Raw genomic sequence first — 12,351 nt, 5'->3', positions numbered from 1 at the left:
TTGCAAAGAGCTACTTCAGCAATTTACTAGATAAGTACCATAAGTTGGTCCATAACTGCCCGGTTCTCATCATCGATCTCAGTGGCTTCGTCTTCAGATTCCAATTCATCTTTGCGGCACCTCTTCGTTCCTCGACCGGCTTTTGTTAAATCTTTGTAGAAAAATTCCTTCTACAGGAGAATCGTTGTAAACCAAGTAGAATTCGCACGGGCAAATTACATTATCTGATAACTTACTAAATCGGACTTGGTTGATAAGTCACATTTTGCAATGTACGTCACAAGTCTCCCATCAAGTTTAATCAGCAGCGTGCCAGTTCTTTTGTTCCACAGCTTATAAAATCGTCCCTTCCCGTAAGCTGGAGCACTTTTGCGTTTTCAGACAGTTGTAGTGTGCGTTTTTTGAAGAAGCTAGCAGGAGCCACCCGCAGCTTTCTCCGTCCAACTGCCCTCCTGCCCACCCGGTCGAACGGGGTCACCTCGCGATAAATCTCATCTCCACTGTTGTACTGCACAAAAGCATAATTACTAGCCGCACCCCTGCCAGAAGTTTGCCGGGATACCAGCCCCACGGTTGACTGGAAGAAGGTTGCCAAAGAACTCGAACAGTATCCTCCATGCTGTTATGTTTAGGCATTTCGACATAGTCAAATAGTGCCCGATCTTTAAAGGACACGAAATCCGCACGGTGTCCCGGATAATCGAAATCCACAATTAGCCCACGTCTGTCGGAGTCTACGTCAACAACCATGCCACGACGTACAAGCCCGGCGTCATCCCGCACGTCCACTGCGCCGTAACGGTGAACATTGCTCTTGAACATTTTCAGTTATTTAAGAAACAATTCGCACTAGTAACAGTTTCTCAAAAGGTTGCAGACTGAGCGTAACCACTAACTACTGAGCATAGAACCCTAACGCCGAACAAAACTAACGTAAGCATAAAGCAGCCTTTCCGCTTTGCTGATCCTGAAACACGTATATGATTTTCGGCAAATGTATCTCGGGATCTCTGCGATTAGTGCAGAGTAAATTTCGGTGCAACATTTCTAAGAACGGCGATGCTCGGTTACTGAATTAACAAGACCATACCTAATTTTGTTGTCCATGGTAAGGAACGCAGTCGACTAATTGAGAAGCCGAAATCAGACAGATAAGGAATTCCGATGATTAGTACTATTCAGATGATTAGTAATTAGTACTATGCACGTGACCATATAATCAGTCTGCCGACAAGTGATAGCGACTGAATAGCGAAACACTGTGGTAGAACAGTATTTAATTGTACAATATGTACGTAGCTGTGGGTACACCCTATGGCTGTATACTAAGAATAAGTGGTAAGAGTTATTAAAACTAACATGTAACACAAAAACAAACACTTTTTTTCGGAAAATTTAACTCTGAAAAAAAAGTAGTTTAAAGTTTAACCGCCCCGGATTGCACTGTCAATACGCGAAATCGCACGGTATCGTTGGCTTTATAGTATGGCTGGTCCGTTTGTATCTGGAACAGGGGTCTGCCAGAGCGCTTGGAAAGCGCGCCCTTCGTTCCCATGGTTGCATTGTCCATTGCCACTGGTGTTACATACTGTACTCAGTGAACAAGTTCGTCGAGTCCGAAACACTGACGCTCAGATATACGACTGACGTTGCAGGGCTTGAATTCACCCACCTTTGAAAAAAAAAGCTTGCGTATAATAATTTAAATGCAGCGCAAACTCTCCGATTACGTCAGTGTGGTGCATAGTATTTTCACATTTCTGTGGGTGCTACAATTATTTAGCACCAGTTTAGCACTACAGATACAACGATCTGATGCTGGTGTGACCCTTCCGCAATAGGTGACCTCTGAAACTGAAAGATTTCTGAAATATGCGAATAGAAATAAATCACTTGATCTGTCAGAACATAATTTGATGCGTTTTCCGATTTAGAAGCAGTTTCAATTTTGTTTTTGAATTTTCACTGTGATATAGTGCCAGCAGTTGCAATTTTTTTGTTAATTTGGTGGCTGTTGCGTATTAAAACCACATAAAAATAACCTAACAATTGTAAGTATTTCTGTACAAAACTCAGTTTCCGGCTTTGCTTCGGTCTAATAGTGCTAGCCAAAAGCGGTGCACTTCCCTAGTTTTTGGTAAACATGATATTCGCGGGTAATTGTACTTTACGTACTTCTATATCGACCCGCGTTAGGACGTTGGCTCGGATGACATCTGATGTTGTAAACGACAGTCTGCTGTTCTCGACATAAAAAGAAGAACCGCAAGACGGACAATGGCGCTGCCATTCACCGGTGACCAGTTTCGATAACCGGTTAGCAATACATCCGGCTGCACATCGGATGTACTGTTGGCCACCAAAATTGACACCGGAAAAACGCTGTTAGATTGTACAGTGTTCAAGCCGAAAATCACATAATTCAGCGCCGGCGAGCAGTGATAGCCCAGGGATGGGCAGCGCATACATTAATGCCTTTTTTATTCAGCAGACACGAAAACATTGATTAATAAAATCCAGAGAAGTGCTTATTGTCCTAATCAAACGCTCCAAATAGCGTAAAATGCTCAAAGTTTAGTTAAGTGCACCGGCAATCATCCGACATATTTTCAACGGTTTCTATCTTGTCTTGCAGTGCTCGTACATTTGCTGCTGACTGCAGCAAACAACTACGCTCCGGCTACCTGAAATGTTGTAAGGCCACAGGTCAATGACTGGACAACTACTGTATATCGGCAACAAATAGGCACTTCGGCATTTCTTAACAACCGGTCACTCTTACTTTACGTTTCGAAAACCGGTCGCCAGCTCCCATGTGGCGTTTCCATGATGAACTCCTGACTGAAGTTTGCAAATGTGCATTAACGTTTGCAATGAAAGTAAATTTCGATTTCACACCTGAACCAGTTTGGGAACTTGGGGGATACATTCGGGTCCTTGATTGAATGAAAGGGAGGAATAAAAGACTGTATTACACTAATCTAACCGTTGGACATTCCACTTCAGCTTTGCTTGATTTATTAACGTCTTTAATGAGCATACTGCAAGTCTGAATTGTTTCATAAGCATGTGCAGCACAAAGCTGCCTTCAGGTAGAAGCGGATATCCTTCAAGCTGAAGACGAAGAAAAGAGGATCAAGGGCGGCTTGTAACATAAACATAATGGCCGTGATTTCGTAAACGGTCTCATCATAGTGTCCCGATAATAAGTTCATTTTAAAAAAGACAAGATTGGGTGTCCAGCAGACAAACGCCGTAATGGTTAATGCCGTGTAAATAATGTAGCCACTGGATCGCTTCTTATGGGGCGCCAGAACTTTACTGCCGAGAGCATTATCTGGTCGTGCGGGGTTCTTGCTCCGAATTCCACTGATGACTGTGATGTTTTTCCCACTTGTTTCATCACTTGCAAGAATACGCTTACGTCGCTTATACATTACATAAGGAAAAGCGCTAAAGGTGATGCCTGCCGGTAGAACATAACACCAGAACTCAGTGAATACGACGAGTGGATACTGCCCGCTAACGGCCATTAAGCAAAATGATGAAGATTGCTGATGTCGATACCTGTAATTATTTAAATGATTTAGTTTTTTGCATTTCTTTCTCTTGATGCTTCTGCCTTTGTACAGTTCCGTACTAAATGATGTAAACGATATGTAGCCAGTACGTCAGCTAGCCAATGAGCAGCGTACTCACGATTTTCTAACCTTCTACATCTTGCTGGGAGAGAAAGAACTTCCAGTTGTATTGATTAAGAACAATTCGTACCATAGTGCATCGCGAATAATCTCTGGTAGCTGGAGAGTATGGACGTACACCCAGCTGCCCAAACATATGCACCCAGCTGCTACTCTCGTGTGCCGGTATTTGTAACTGACGGGAAAGGTCACCGCCCAGATGCGATTAATGGCAATCAGCGCGGTCGCATGGTACATTCCTGAGTCGACGATGTATGAGGCCCACAGGTAGTAGGTGCACGTGGAAAATGACAAATTCCATCCGCGCGCTACTGTAGAGATCAGGTCGAATGGTTTAACCAGTAAAATGTGCAAGAGGTTGGCTGCCATCAGATTAACCAAATAAATGTTGAACGGGGTGTGGAAAGCGGTTCCTCGGAAGAACGTTACGAGCACCAGCATGTTCAAGATCGCGGTAGTAGCGGCGGTGATCAGCATAATGATCGCAAAGGTATTCCACTGCAGCGGCATTTGGGCAGTGAAGGGTGTCCCGGAAGTGGACAAATTAGCTGTTCCGTTAGTATTCATGGATATAAATTACGGCGTGCCAAATCGCGGAAAATGCGATTAACAGAGAAACTTCTGCAGTTCAGATTGGACAAAATTCTTTGTGCTTGTGGTACAACTGGTTTTTGCACTTCTCATTGCTGAGCATCTAGGAGGTTCTTCTGCTACAATATAAGTAGTAGGAAAAAGGAGCACGATAGCTTTTTCTTTGGGAGCGGTATCGGTATCATATTGCACACATCATCTAGGTTTTATGGTAGACATTGACATTGTTCAAACATTCGCTGTTGTCCATGCTGATACAGCTTTCAACTGTCTTAAACTGACTGGATAGTGGATGGTGGCGGAACAGTCCGCTAACACGGTGTTTGCAATTACATTACTCGTACTGATCACAATTAAGTATTTATTAAACTACGGGTCACCTTTAGTGAAGCATGGCTAAAAGCACGCACCCGCAGAATGATGGTTTCCATGCCAGCTGGGAAAAAAAATGGATTTAAGACAGCAGTAGACAAACGACTGAGTACTGAAACACTCCGGGTGACCGGTATTTAATTGTAAGTACCGTACAATATGTGACTGTGTAGTAGGGTCACTAGTGTGTACTAGAAGTGAGTGCTATAATAAAAGTTATTATAACAAACATGTAACACAAACTTTTCCGTACACAAACTGTAACACCAGACTACTTTTCCGCTGAAGTTTTTATTGACCGTGTCTGCAAATCTCGATAAGGAGTGATTCCTTGTATTTGCAGACGTTAAGCATTAAAACCTAACCTGACCTAAAAACCTAAAACAAAAATAAACACTCTGATTAACCGTCGTAAAAAAACATAATACATAATATGGCAAGGTGGTGATCGTTAATCGAACATTATTGACTCATTTCAGTCCGTTTTCGAAACAGCATCAGGCCTTTCTGTCGTACCACGGTTCGCTAGCGGCAACGTACGAGCTGCCGCAAGATGCCGTTACAGTATGATTTTCGTGCAGAGAGGCGAGTAGAAATAAACCGAAAAAAATGACCTGATTGACTGTCCAAGAGGTAGAGTTGAATGAACAGTCGCTCCAGGCTACCAGCTTCTGCGGTTTTTCTGTAGCGGCTTGCAATCTTGCTGTGCCTTACAAGCTGCCTACACCGATCGCCGAGTCAACCAACGTACTTCTGCTAAAGCTTTCCGAAGTTTTGTTTTGATGTTTTTCATCTCATCAGCAAGAATGACTTCCACCGCAAGACTCGCCTGGTTACTGCTTGCTATTCTTTCCATCCGGGCTGAAGCTCAAAGCCCTTCTTGTGCGCCAGCAAAACCAGCTAGCTGGAATGGTCTAACCGGCGAAGGTACATCTGCTACGGTTGCGTTACTTGCGTATACATCACATACTTAAACAACCATGTACAAGCTTGTCCGGTAATTTCTGTCGTAAAGGTACAAAATTTGCGCTTAAAACGATGGCCAAGTCACTACGCTTATCGGATTGCCTAATGCGCTCCGCACTTTTTGTCCATTACTACACCGACCGTTTTTTAGCCACCTTCCGCCAGGAAGTTACTGTTATTCTCAGTAAATTGTCTGACGTACATGAAGCCACCAACCAGCCAGATGTATGTTACGTATTTAAACAGTGTGGCGTGGCGCGCCGTAGCATGGAGTCTGGCGCAACAGGCAGATTTGTGTATTTCGCTCTATTGTGCGGGCAGAAATTACCGGACAAGCTAAGCTTGTAAGTACAAACTGGTCCGATAATTTTTGACGATCAAGATAGCGAAGTATACAAATTCACGACGCAGTGTAGTGGCAACTGTCACAGCGCAAACTCCGCGTTAAGTAACTGCTGCTTGTACCTTTACGTAGGAAATTACCGGACAGGCTTGTACATGTATTGATCCGTATGTATTATAGACAGTGTGTGAGTTTGTTTGTATATAATTACTGTATGTATAACAAATATATAAGAATTTTGGTCATTGTGGTTCGTACAACGGAAAACGCATTTAAGCTTCGAAGACTAAGCGGTTTCCATAAACAGATGTGCGGCCGGAGTTTTTTGTCAAACTAGTAATTCTTATCGGAGCGCATTTCTTTACATTCGTCTGCTGCGATTAACTTAACAAAACTCGAATGAATCCATCGACAATGCAAGGGTTTGTTGCAAGAGCTACGTCTACGGTAATGTTGCACTGAATACTGATTGCTCCCGTAGAGAAACTATCACTGTTTTGCAGCACTGTATAAGCAAGTTGATCGAGACTACGCCACCTATGTCGGCGAATTATCCGCCATTGCCAGTGCCAACGTAAACAAACCGCTGAACAATGACACTGGGCTTTTCCTAACCATCGTCATCCAAGGGCAACAGAATGCCCAGTTGGTGGGCGACATCGCCAGTGGAAAGCAACCGGTCAACGAAGCCAACTGTCTCACGATTTCCAACCAGACTGTCACCCAGATTAACGGCGTTATGCAGCACGCTAACGACGTCATTCCCGGCGCCACCTGCGACCAGCTCATACAGCAGAAGGCCAACTGCGATATGGCACAGACCGGTCTGCAATGCGAAGGTGACCATGAAATCATTAAAAATTCAGTTCGCTGTTGATCTAATTGTACTTCTGCAGTACACTCTTTCTTCACTTTAAGACGAACCAAAAAATATAGAATATCTGTATGAATATGTACTACTTCATGAACGATGACTTTTACGGTTGAATGCTTTATGATTACCAATAAAAATATCTATATTTAAAACTGTTTTCCGTATCAATTATTTATCGTGAATTTTGATGAATAAGGCAACGCGTAAAACGTTTTGGTAAAGCATGTATAAATAAGTTGGAAATTTACAGGAAGATATCAATACATTCTCCAGCAGCTGGGCCAAGTGTTCGTAGAGCTGTTCGTCGTGGCTGATGCCAATGCCAACGCAACCAATCCCGGGAAGTATCTGAACAATTTCCTGAGTGCCGCTCGCAACGTCCGCATAATGCAGAGTGTCGTAGCCGGTACCGCCGGGCCATTCAATGCCACGGCCTGCGAGTTGACGCTTAACGACAACGCCGCACAGTTCCAAACTGTTCTCAACTCCCTCACTGATGTTTACTAAAAGGGCAGCTTGTGTCTCGAGCTAATAAATTTTGTGGTATTGTCACTTTTAGCAGTCGAATGTTTTTTTAAATCCGATTTACACTTCCAATTAAAATGTTTTCGTTCAACCGGCACAATGATCCAAAGTCCGCAGCATGCGAATACATCGTAGTTTATACCTGGAGTTGTTATGACATACTGCATCAGCAATAATTGTACAGAAGCGAAAAATGAAAAATCATTAGAAAATCGTGAAGTTATAAACCGAGCGCCATTGTTTTAAACTTCGGTAGCGGCGTCAGCATTCCAGCTGATCTCGGCTTTCTAATACAGAAATTACTGAAATGATTTATCGCGTACATATACTTCTGGTGCATATCACGCGCAATAAAGAAAAGACCTAGTTGACCAAATCCTTGTTTGCTCGTAAGCAACGCCGACAAAAAACAATGAGGAACAGCAGTTTAAGGTCATCAAGGAAGTGGCACAATAAACATCGAATTGATTGCTGCAAGTGTTGGCTTAGTAAGAGTGCACACATCCACCTGTCTCAGATCAACATCCGTCCAACTACGCTCACTGCCATCGGGTTGGAAACCACAGTACCTACAAAATCATAACAAATTCATATTTATGAAAGGCATGCTATGCATAATGCAGTCACATAAATCTCTAAAACCTACAGCTGAAAGAGTCGTCGAATGGAGCGCCACTGATTGGGATACTCCAGAACGTCCACCCAGCGCCGATGGATGCAGCGTACTTTGTTGTGTACTGTTGAATCAAGCGGAGGGTAGTTTATTTCCGCAGCGAGCAGAAATTTGCGGAGCATACCGGCATCACCATCATCGGAATGCAGCATTAGACACGTCATTGTAACTGGAACTTTCCGGTTTCTATCTTTCAGTTCGGCTCTGGTCAGATCAGCTTCCTGCCGTGGAAAGTCGTCGTGCCAAAACACCTGATATTCTATAACCCCGGTAATATCCTGGATTACATAATTGCGCAGCATGAGACGCTGGCAAACGGTCATGAGTTTGGACAAATTGTCGCATTTCCAAATGCGATCGGCGTGATCATCACTGGGCTCGAGCAAGTCGTACATGTCACCCCAGTTCGCAATACCGTATCGTGAGAAGCCATCTTTGATTAGGATATACAACAGCTGCATCCCCTTGATGGTCAACAGCGCTCCTAACACCACTGTGACGGCGCACAAGTCTGTGAACTGGAGGTCATCGAGGAGAGCGAGGCTTTTGGTGCCCGCGGTTAGGGCCTGATTTAACGCCCAGCTGAACTTATACATGGGGTCGCAGCTAACAACGTATTCAGAAAATTTACTCGGTTTCACTATCGAGCTGTCGATGACAAGGTGTCGGCTGGCGCAACCGTCGGATAACAGCTGATGCCACAACGCACAAACCCTTAAATCATAAAATACGACACCTTTATCATAGAGTCGTATACTGCAGGTCGTACACTGTTTATAAAATTTAAGTGATCTTCAAGCAGCGACAAGAGTTCTTGAGAAAATTTTTTGTGTAGACCTTAAAACTAAGAAATCTATCTTCTTGCAAAGGTCAATTTTTGTTTGGCGTTACCTTTTTGCCTTTGCTTGAGTGTACAGGTCCAAACTGATTAGAATGCAGGCCATAACCGGATGAACCACATCACCGATCCATCCATCATTACCTACAATTTCAGACAACACACTTAGTTTGCGATATAAAGCTTTTTAACAGCAAGCTGGAGTACTTATTTAATGCAGTTAAAAAGATCCACAAGACAGAAGCTATCATCTATCTGTTGACTCTAAGCGTAATTTGAAAGTACCGAGCAACAAACAGCGAAGCATTGCTCAGCTGCCCTTCTAAAACATCAAATATTACTTTAGTGCCATATACTCGGTGAATAAAAGGTGTAAGACTATAAGGATACTGAATATTAATCCGTGCTGAGGAACTTCAATCAGAGTATAATTTAACAAGGGCAGATCCGGAATCGGGTACATGTTAGCACAGGCTTGTGTTAAAGTATCCAGGTCCCATTCGGCACGATCGTTAACATGCTCATCACGCAGCTGGGCACAGATAAAGTTGAAAGAATCGCCACTGTTGGCGACGTAGAAGCGGTAGGCAACATACCCGTTACCAGGGGCATAGCCTCCATGTGGAATTGTGGAAGGGGTTTGTGCTGCCGTGTACAGGCATTTTCGCATGGCGGTCAAATCCAGCATCGCAATCCCGCTAGCATTCGGGAAGTGCACGCTGAATTTGCGATAGTGCAGTCTGCTAGTTTGGTTGAGCAGCGGTGGCGCATCGAAAGCGGTATCAATCGCGACGGCAATCTGCCATAAATGGACCACCAGACGTTGTGGCGTAGTCGCATGGTCCAGTTGCACATAGAACATATCCAATCGAGTCGTTGGCGTAAGGACTCTTGCCGGACGAAAAACGTGTGGTCCGTTCTCGGTGTTGCGCAGCGCTACTTGCACTGCGTAACTGCCAGTTGCTGTCACTTCCCTGTCTATTCTATACTTCAAAGTATGCCAAATCATCGCTTAAAAAGCGTTGAGCCCGGATGTAACTTGAGTGAATTTAGCCGACGGGAGCCGTAGTGGAATCGAAGTTAATAAACATGAGATCCTCGTCGATATCCTGAACATATCCCAGCCACCAGTCCCCGTTCTTTCGCTGCACCATAACCGTGTTCCCGTTATTGATCTCGCGTGGCCCGCATGCTAGACCCCGAAAAGGATACGTTGTGATGGCGTCCATGGCAGACGTAGGTTTGCTAATCTGCAAAGAAAACCTGACGAATTACCAGGATGAGATTTGTAACAAGATTTAAGTTTTTCGGCTTTTTAACAACCACACCTTGGTGCGGATATCTTTTCAAATGCACCAACCACCTTTGCTCGAACGAAATTTACGCGGCAAAATTTGATAGTTTTCAGGAACGACTTAATTGCAGATCACTTCGAAACTGATTACTTTAAAACTGAATATCACTGTAACTCAAGTCTTAAAGAGTTAGCGATGGCAAACTCGATGCAGGCCAATGGCAAGCTCATTGTATGACCTTAGGCGCCAGCTGGGACTATGCTTTTAGCTTGGCGGGAGACGTTGTAGAACAACGCCTTACCCGTTTACTGTCTACAGTCAGAGAAGATTGATGATTAGATGTTCTAAAAGGCTATTATGAGAAATGGTGTCAGGGAGCTGAGCAGCCTATCTTTACAGAATCGTTCGATAAAACTTTTCAATACAATGCTCTCTCGATGGCACTGTGTCCTAATATATTGTTATAGTGGCGCGGGTTCGTTCGACTCCCGCGATCGGCAGATCTTTTCGGAGTTTCTATGCGAGCTTGCAAAGGTCCTGGCATGGCACACCACCTTAATCTCGCTGACACAGCGCATATGATTCTACTGCATTATAAGTATACTTTTGCCTAAAATAAGAAAAATGTAAAAATCCTCACAACTACTTATGTCGCTCATTGAAGAAAATCTTCAGAAAAATCTCACGTAGAGAACTGGCTAACGCCGCTCAAAGCGGAGCCAAACTATTATACAACACGGCTGCCGTTGCCAACATGTTTTCTGGATCTGAAGAGAGAGTGAAGAGTCTGAAAACAATGTTGCGAGAGCTGACACCGTTTTTAGACTAAAACCAGGAGGAGGCTAGAATAAACAGAATTCCGCGCGACGAACGAGCGGTTGCCAAAAACCGAAAGCACCACATAACCGATCCATGCGCTATCATAATTATGCAATCCAGTTTATTAAAGCAGGATTCTCTGTGCGAGACTGATCCCGCCTCCAAATCTGATTGGCCAGAACCAGTCCTACCTTTTGATCGGCCAGAACAAGACTTACGTTTCCGATTGGCCAAAACCAGCCTTACGACTTTCAAGCTTTTAACGTTACTAAGCTTTCTAAACCTTAGTGCCTGTAGGAACTTTTGCCTGATAAGCTATAACAACCGATTCTACCTTCTGCTTTCGACAGTACTAAGGTTTCGAAACCTTAGTGCCTGTACGAACTTTTACTGTACATGATCAGCCAGAACCAATAGTTTACCAGATTAGCCAAAATTACCAGATCAGCCGAAACTACCAGGTCCAGCTTTACCTGGCCAGAACTACCAACCAGCAGCCTTACATTGCTGATTGACCAGAACCAGACGTTCGGCTTTCAAGCTTTAAGCTCTTACTAAGCTTTCGAAACCTTAAAGCCTATACGAACTTTTACTTGATCAGCCGGAACTGCTAGATCTGCCAGATAAGCCAGAGCTCCCGGATAAACCTGAACTACCAGGTCAGCCAGAACTGCCAAATCTGCAAGATCAGCCTGCACTACCAATTCTTCCAAAAATTACCCTTCCAAACCCATTAAGCTTTCAAAGCTTTGTAAAGCTAAGCTTTGGAAAACTTAGTACAACTAGGCTTTTGTAACCGGAAAGACACGCGTGCGGTACCCGCCCTAATAAGCCTTTGGTCACCTAAATCCACGCGTGCGATACCCGCATAAATAAGCCTTTAGTAACCGAAAGCCTTTTAAGCCTTTGGTCACTGAAGGCCACGAGTGCGGTACCCGCCTTAATTAGCCTTTGGTTGCCGAAGCCTTTTAGGCCCTTGGTCACCGAAAACTTTTTAAGCCTTTGCTCAGTAAATGTTTTGTAGCTGAAAGGTGCGTGTGCCGGAGGAAACCTTTTCGGCTTTGTAGCTGAAAGGTTAGTGTTGGGGATCCACACTTTTAGGCTGTGTAACTGAAAGGTGCGTGTGCAGGATGAAGCCTTTTTGGCATTGTAACTGAAAGGTGGATGTGACGGTTGAAACCTTTTCGACTTTGTAACTGAAAGGTGAGTGTGAATCATACTTTTAGGCTGTGTAACTGAAATGTGCGTGGGCCGGATTAATCTTTTTAGGATTTGTAACTGAAAATGCGTGTGCGGGAACTATACTTTTAGGCTGTGTAGCTGAAAAGTGCGTGTGCCGGGTGAAACCTCTTAG

At 44.0% G+C, this 12,351-nt stretch overlaps 2 protein-coding genes across 2 annotated transcripts; one reads left to right on the top strand and one right to left on the bottom strand.

Moving 5' to 3' along the window:
- Positions 1-3,059: 3,059 nt before the first annotated feature.
- On the bottom strand, positions 3,060-4,268 carry LOC129590774 (5-hydroxytryptamine receptor 1D-like). Its single transcript, XM_055486146.1, has 2 exons — positions 3,772-4,268; positions 3,060-3,405 (listed from the first exon to the last, which is right to left on the bottom strand). The coding sequence occupies exons 1-2, from the start codon at positions 4,266-4,268 to the stop codon at positions 3,060-3,062; spliced, it is 843 nt and encodes a 280-aa protein (XP_055342121.1).
- A 1,129-nt stretch (positions 4,269-5,397) lies between these two features.
- LOC129590846 (uncharacterized) lies at positions 5,398-7,505 on the top strand. Its single transcript, XM_055486273.1, has 3 exons — positions 5,398-5,591; positions 6,477-6,812; positions 7,098-7,505. The coding sequence occupies exons 1-3, from the start codon at positions 5,447-5,449 to the stop codon at positions 7,352-7,354; spliced, it is 738 nt and encodes a 245-aa protein (XP_055342248.1). The 5' UTR covers positions 5,398-5,446; the 3' UTR covers positions 7,355-7,505.
- Positions 7,506-12,351: the final 4,846 nt, after the last annotated feature.

This window comes from Paramacrobiotus metropolitanus, unplaced genomic scaffold, assembly GCF_019649055.1.
Source record: "Paramacrobiotus metropolitanus isolate TYO unplaced genomic scaffold, Prichtersi_v1.0 Parri_scaffold0000042, whole genome shotgun sequence".
Classification (NCBI taxonomy): Eukaryota; Metazoa; Tardigrada; class Eutardigrada; order Parachela; family Macrobiotidae; genus Paramacrobiotus; species Paramacrobiotus metropolitanus.
This window is presented reverse-complemented; position numbering and strand designations above follow the sequence as displayed.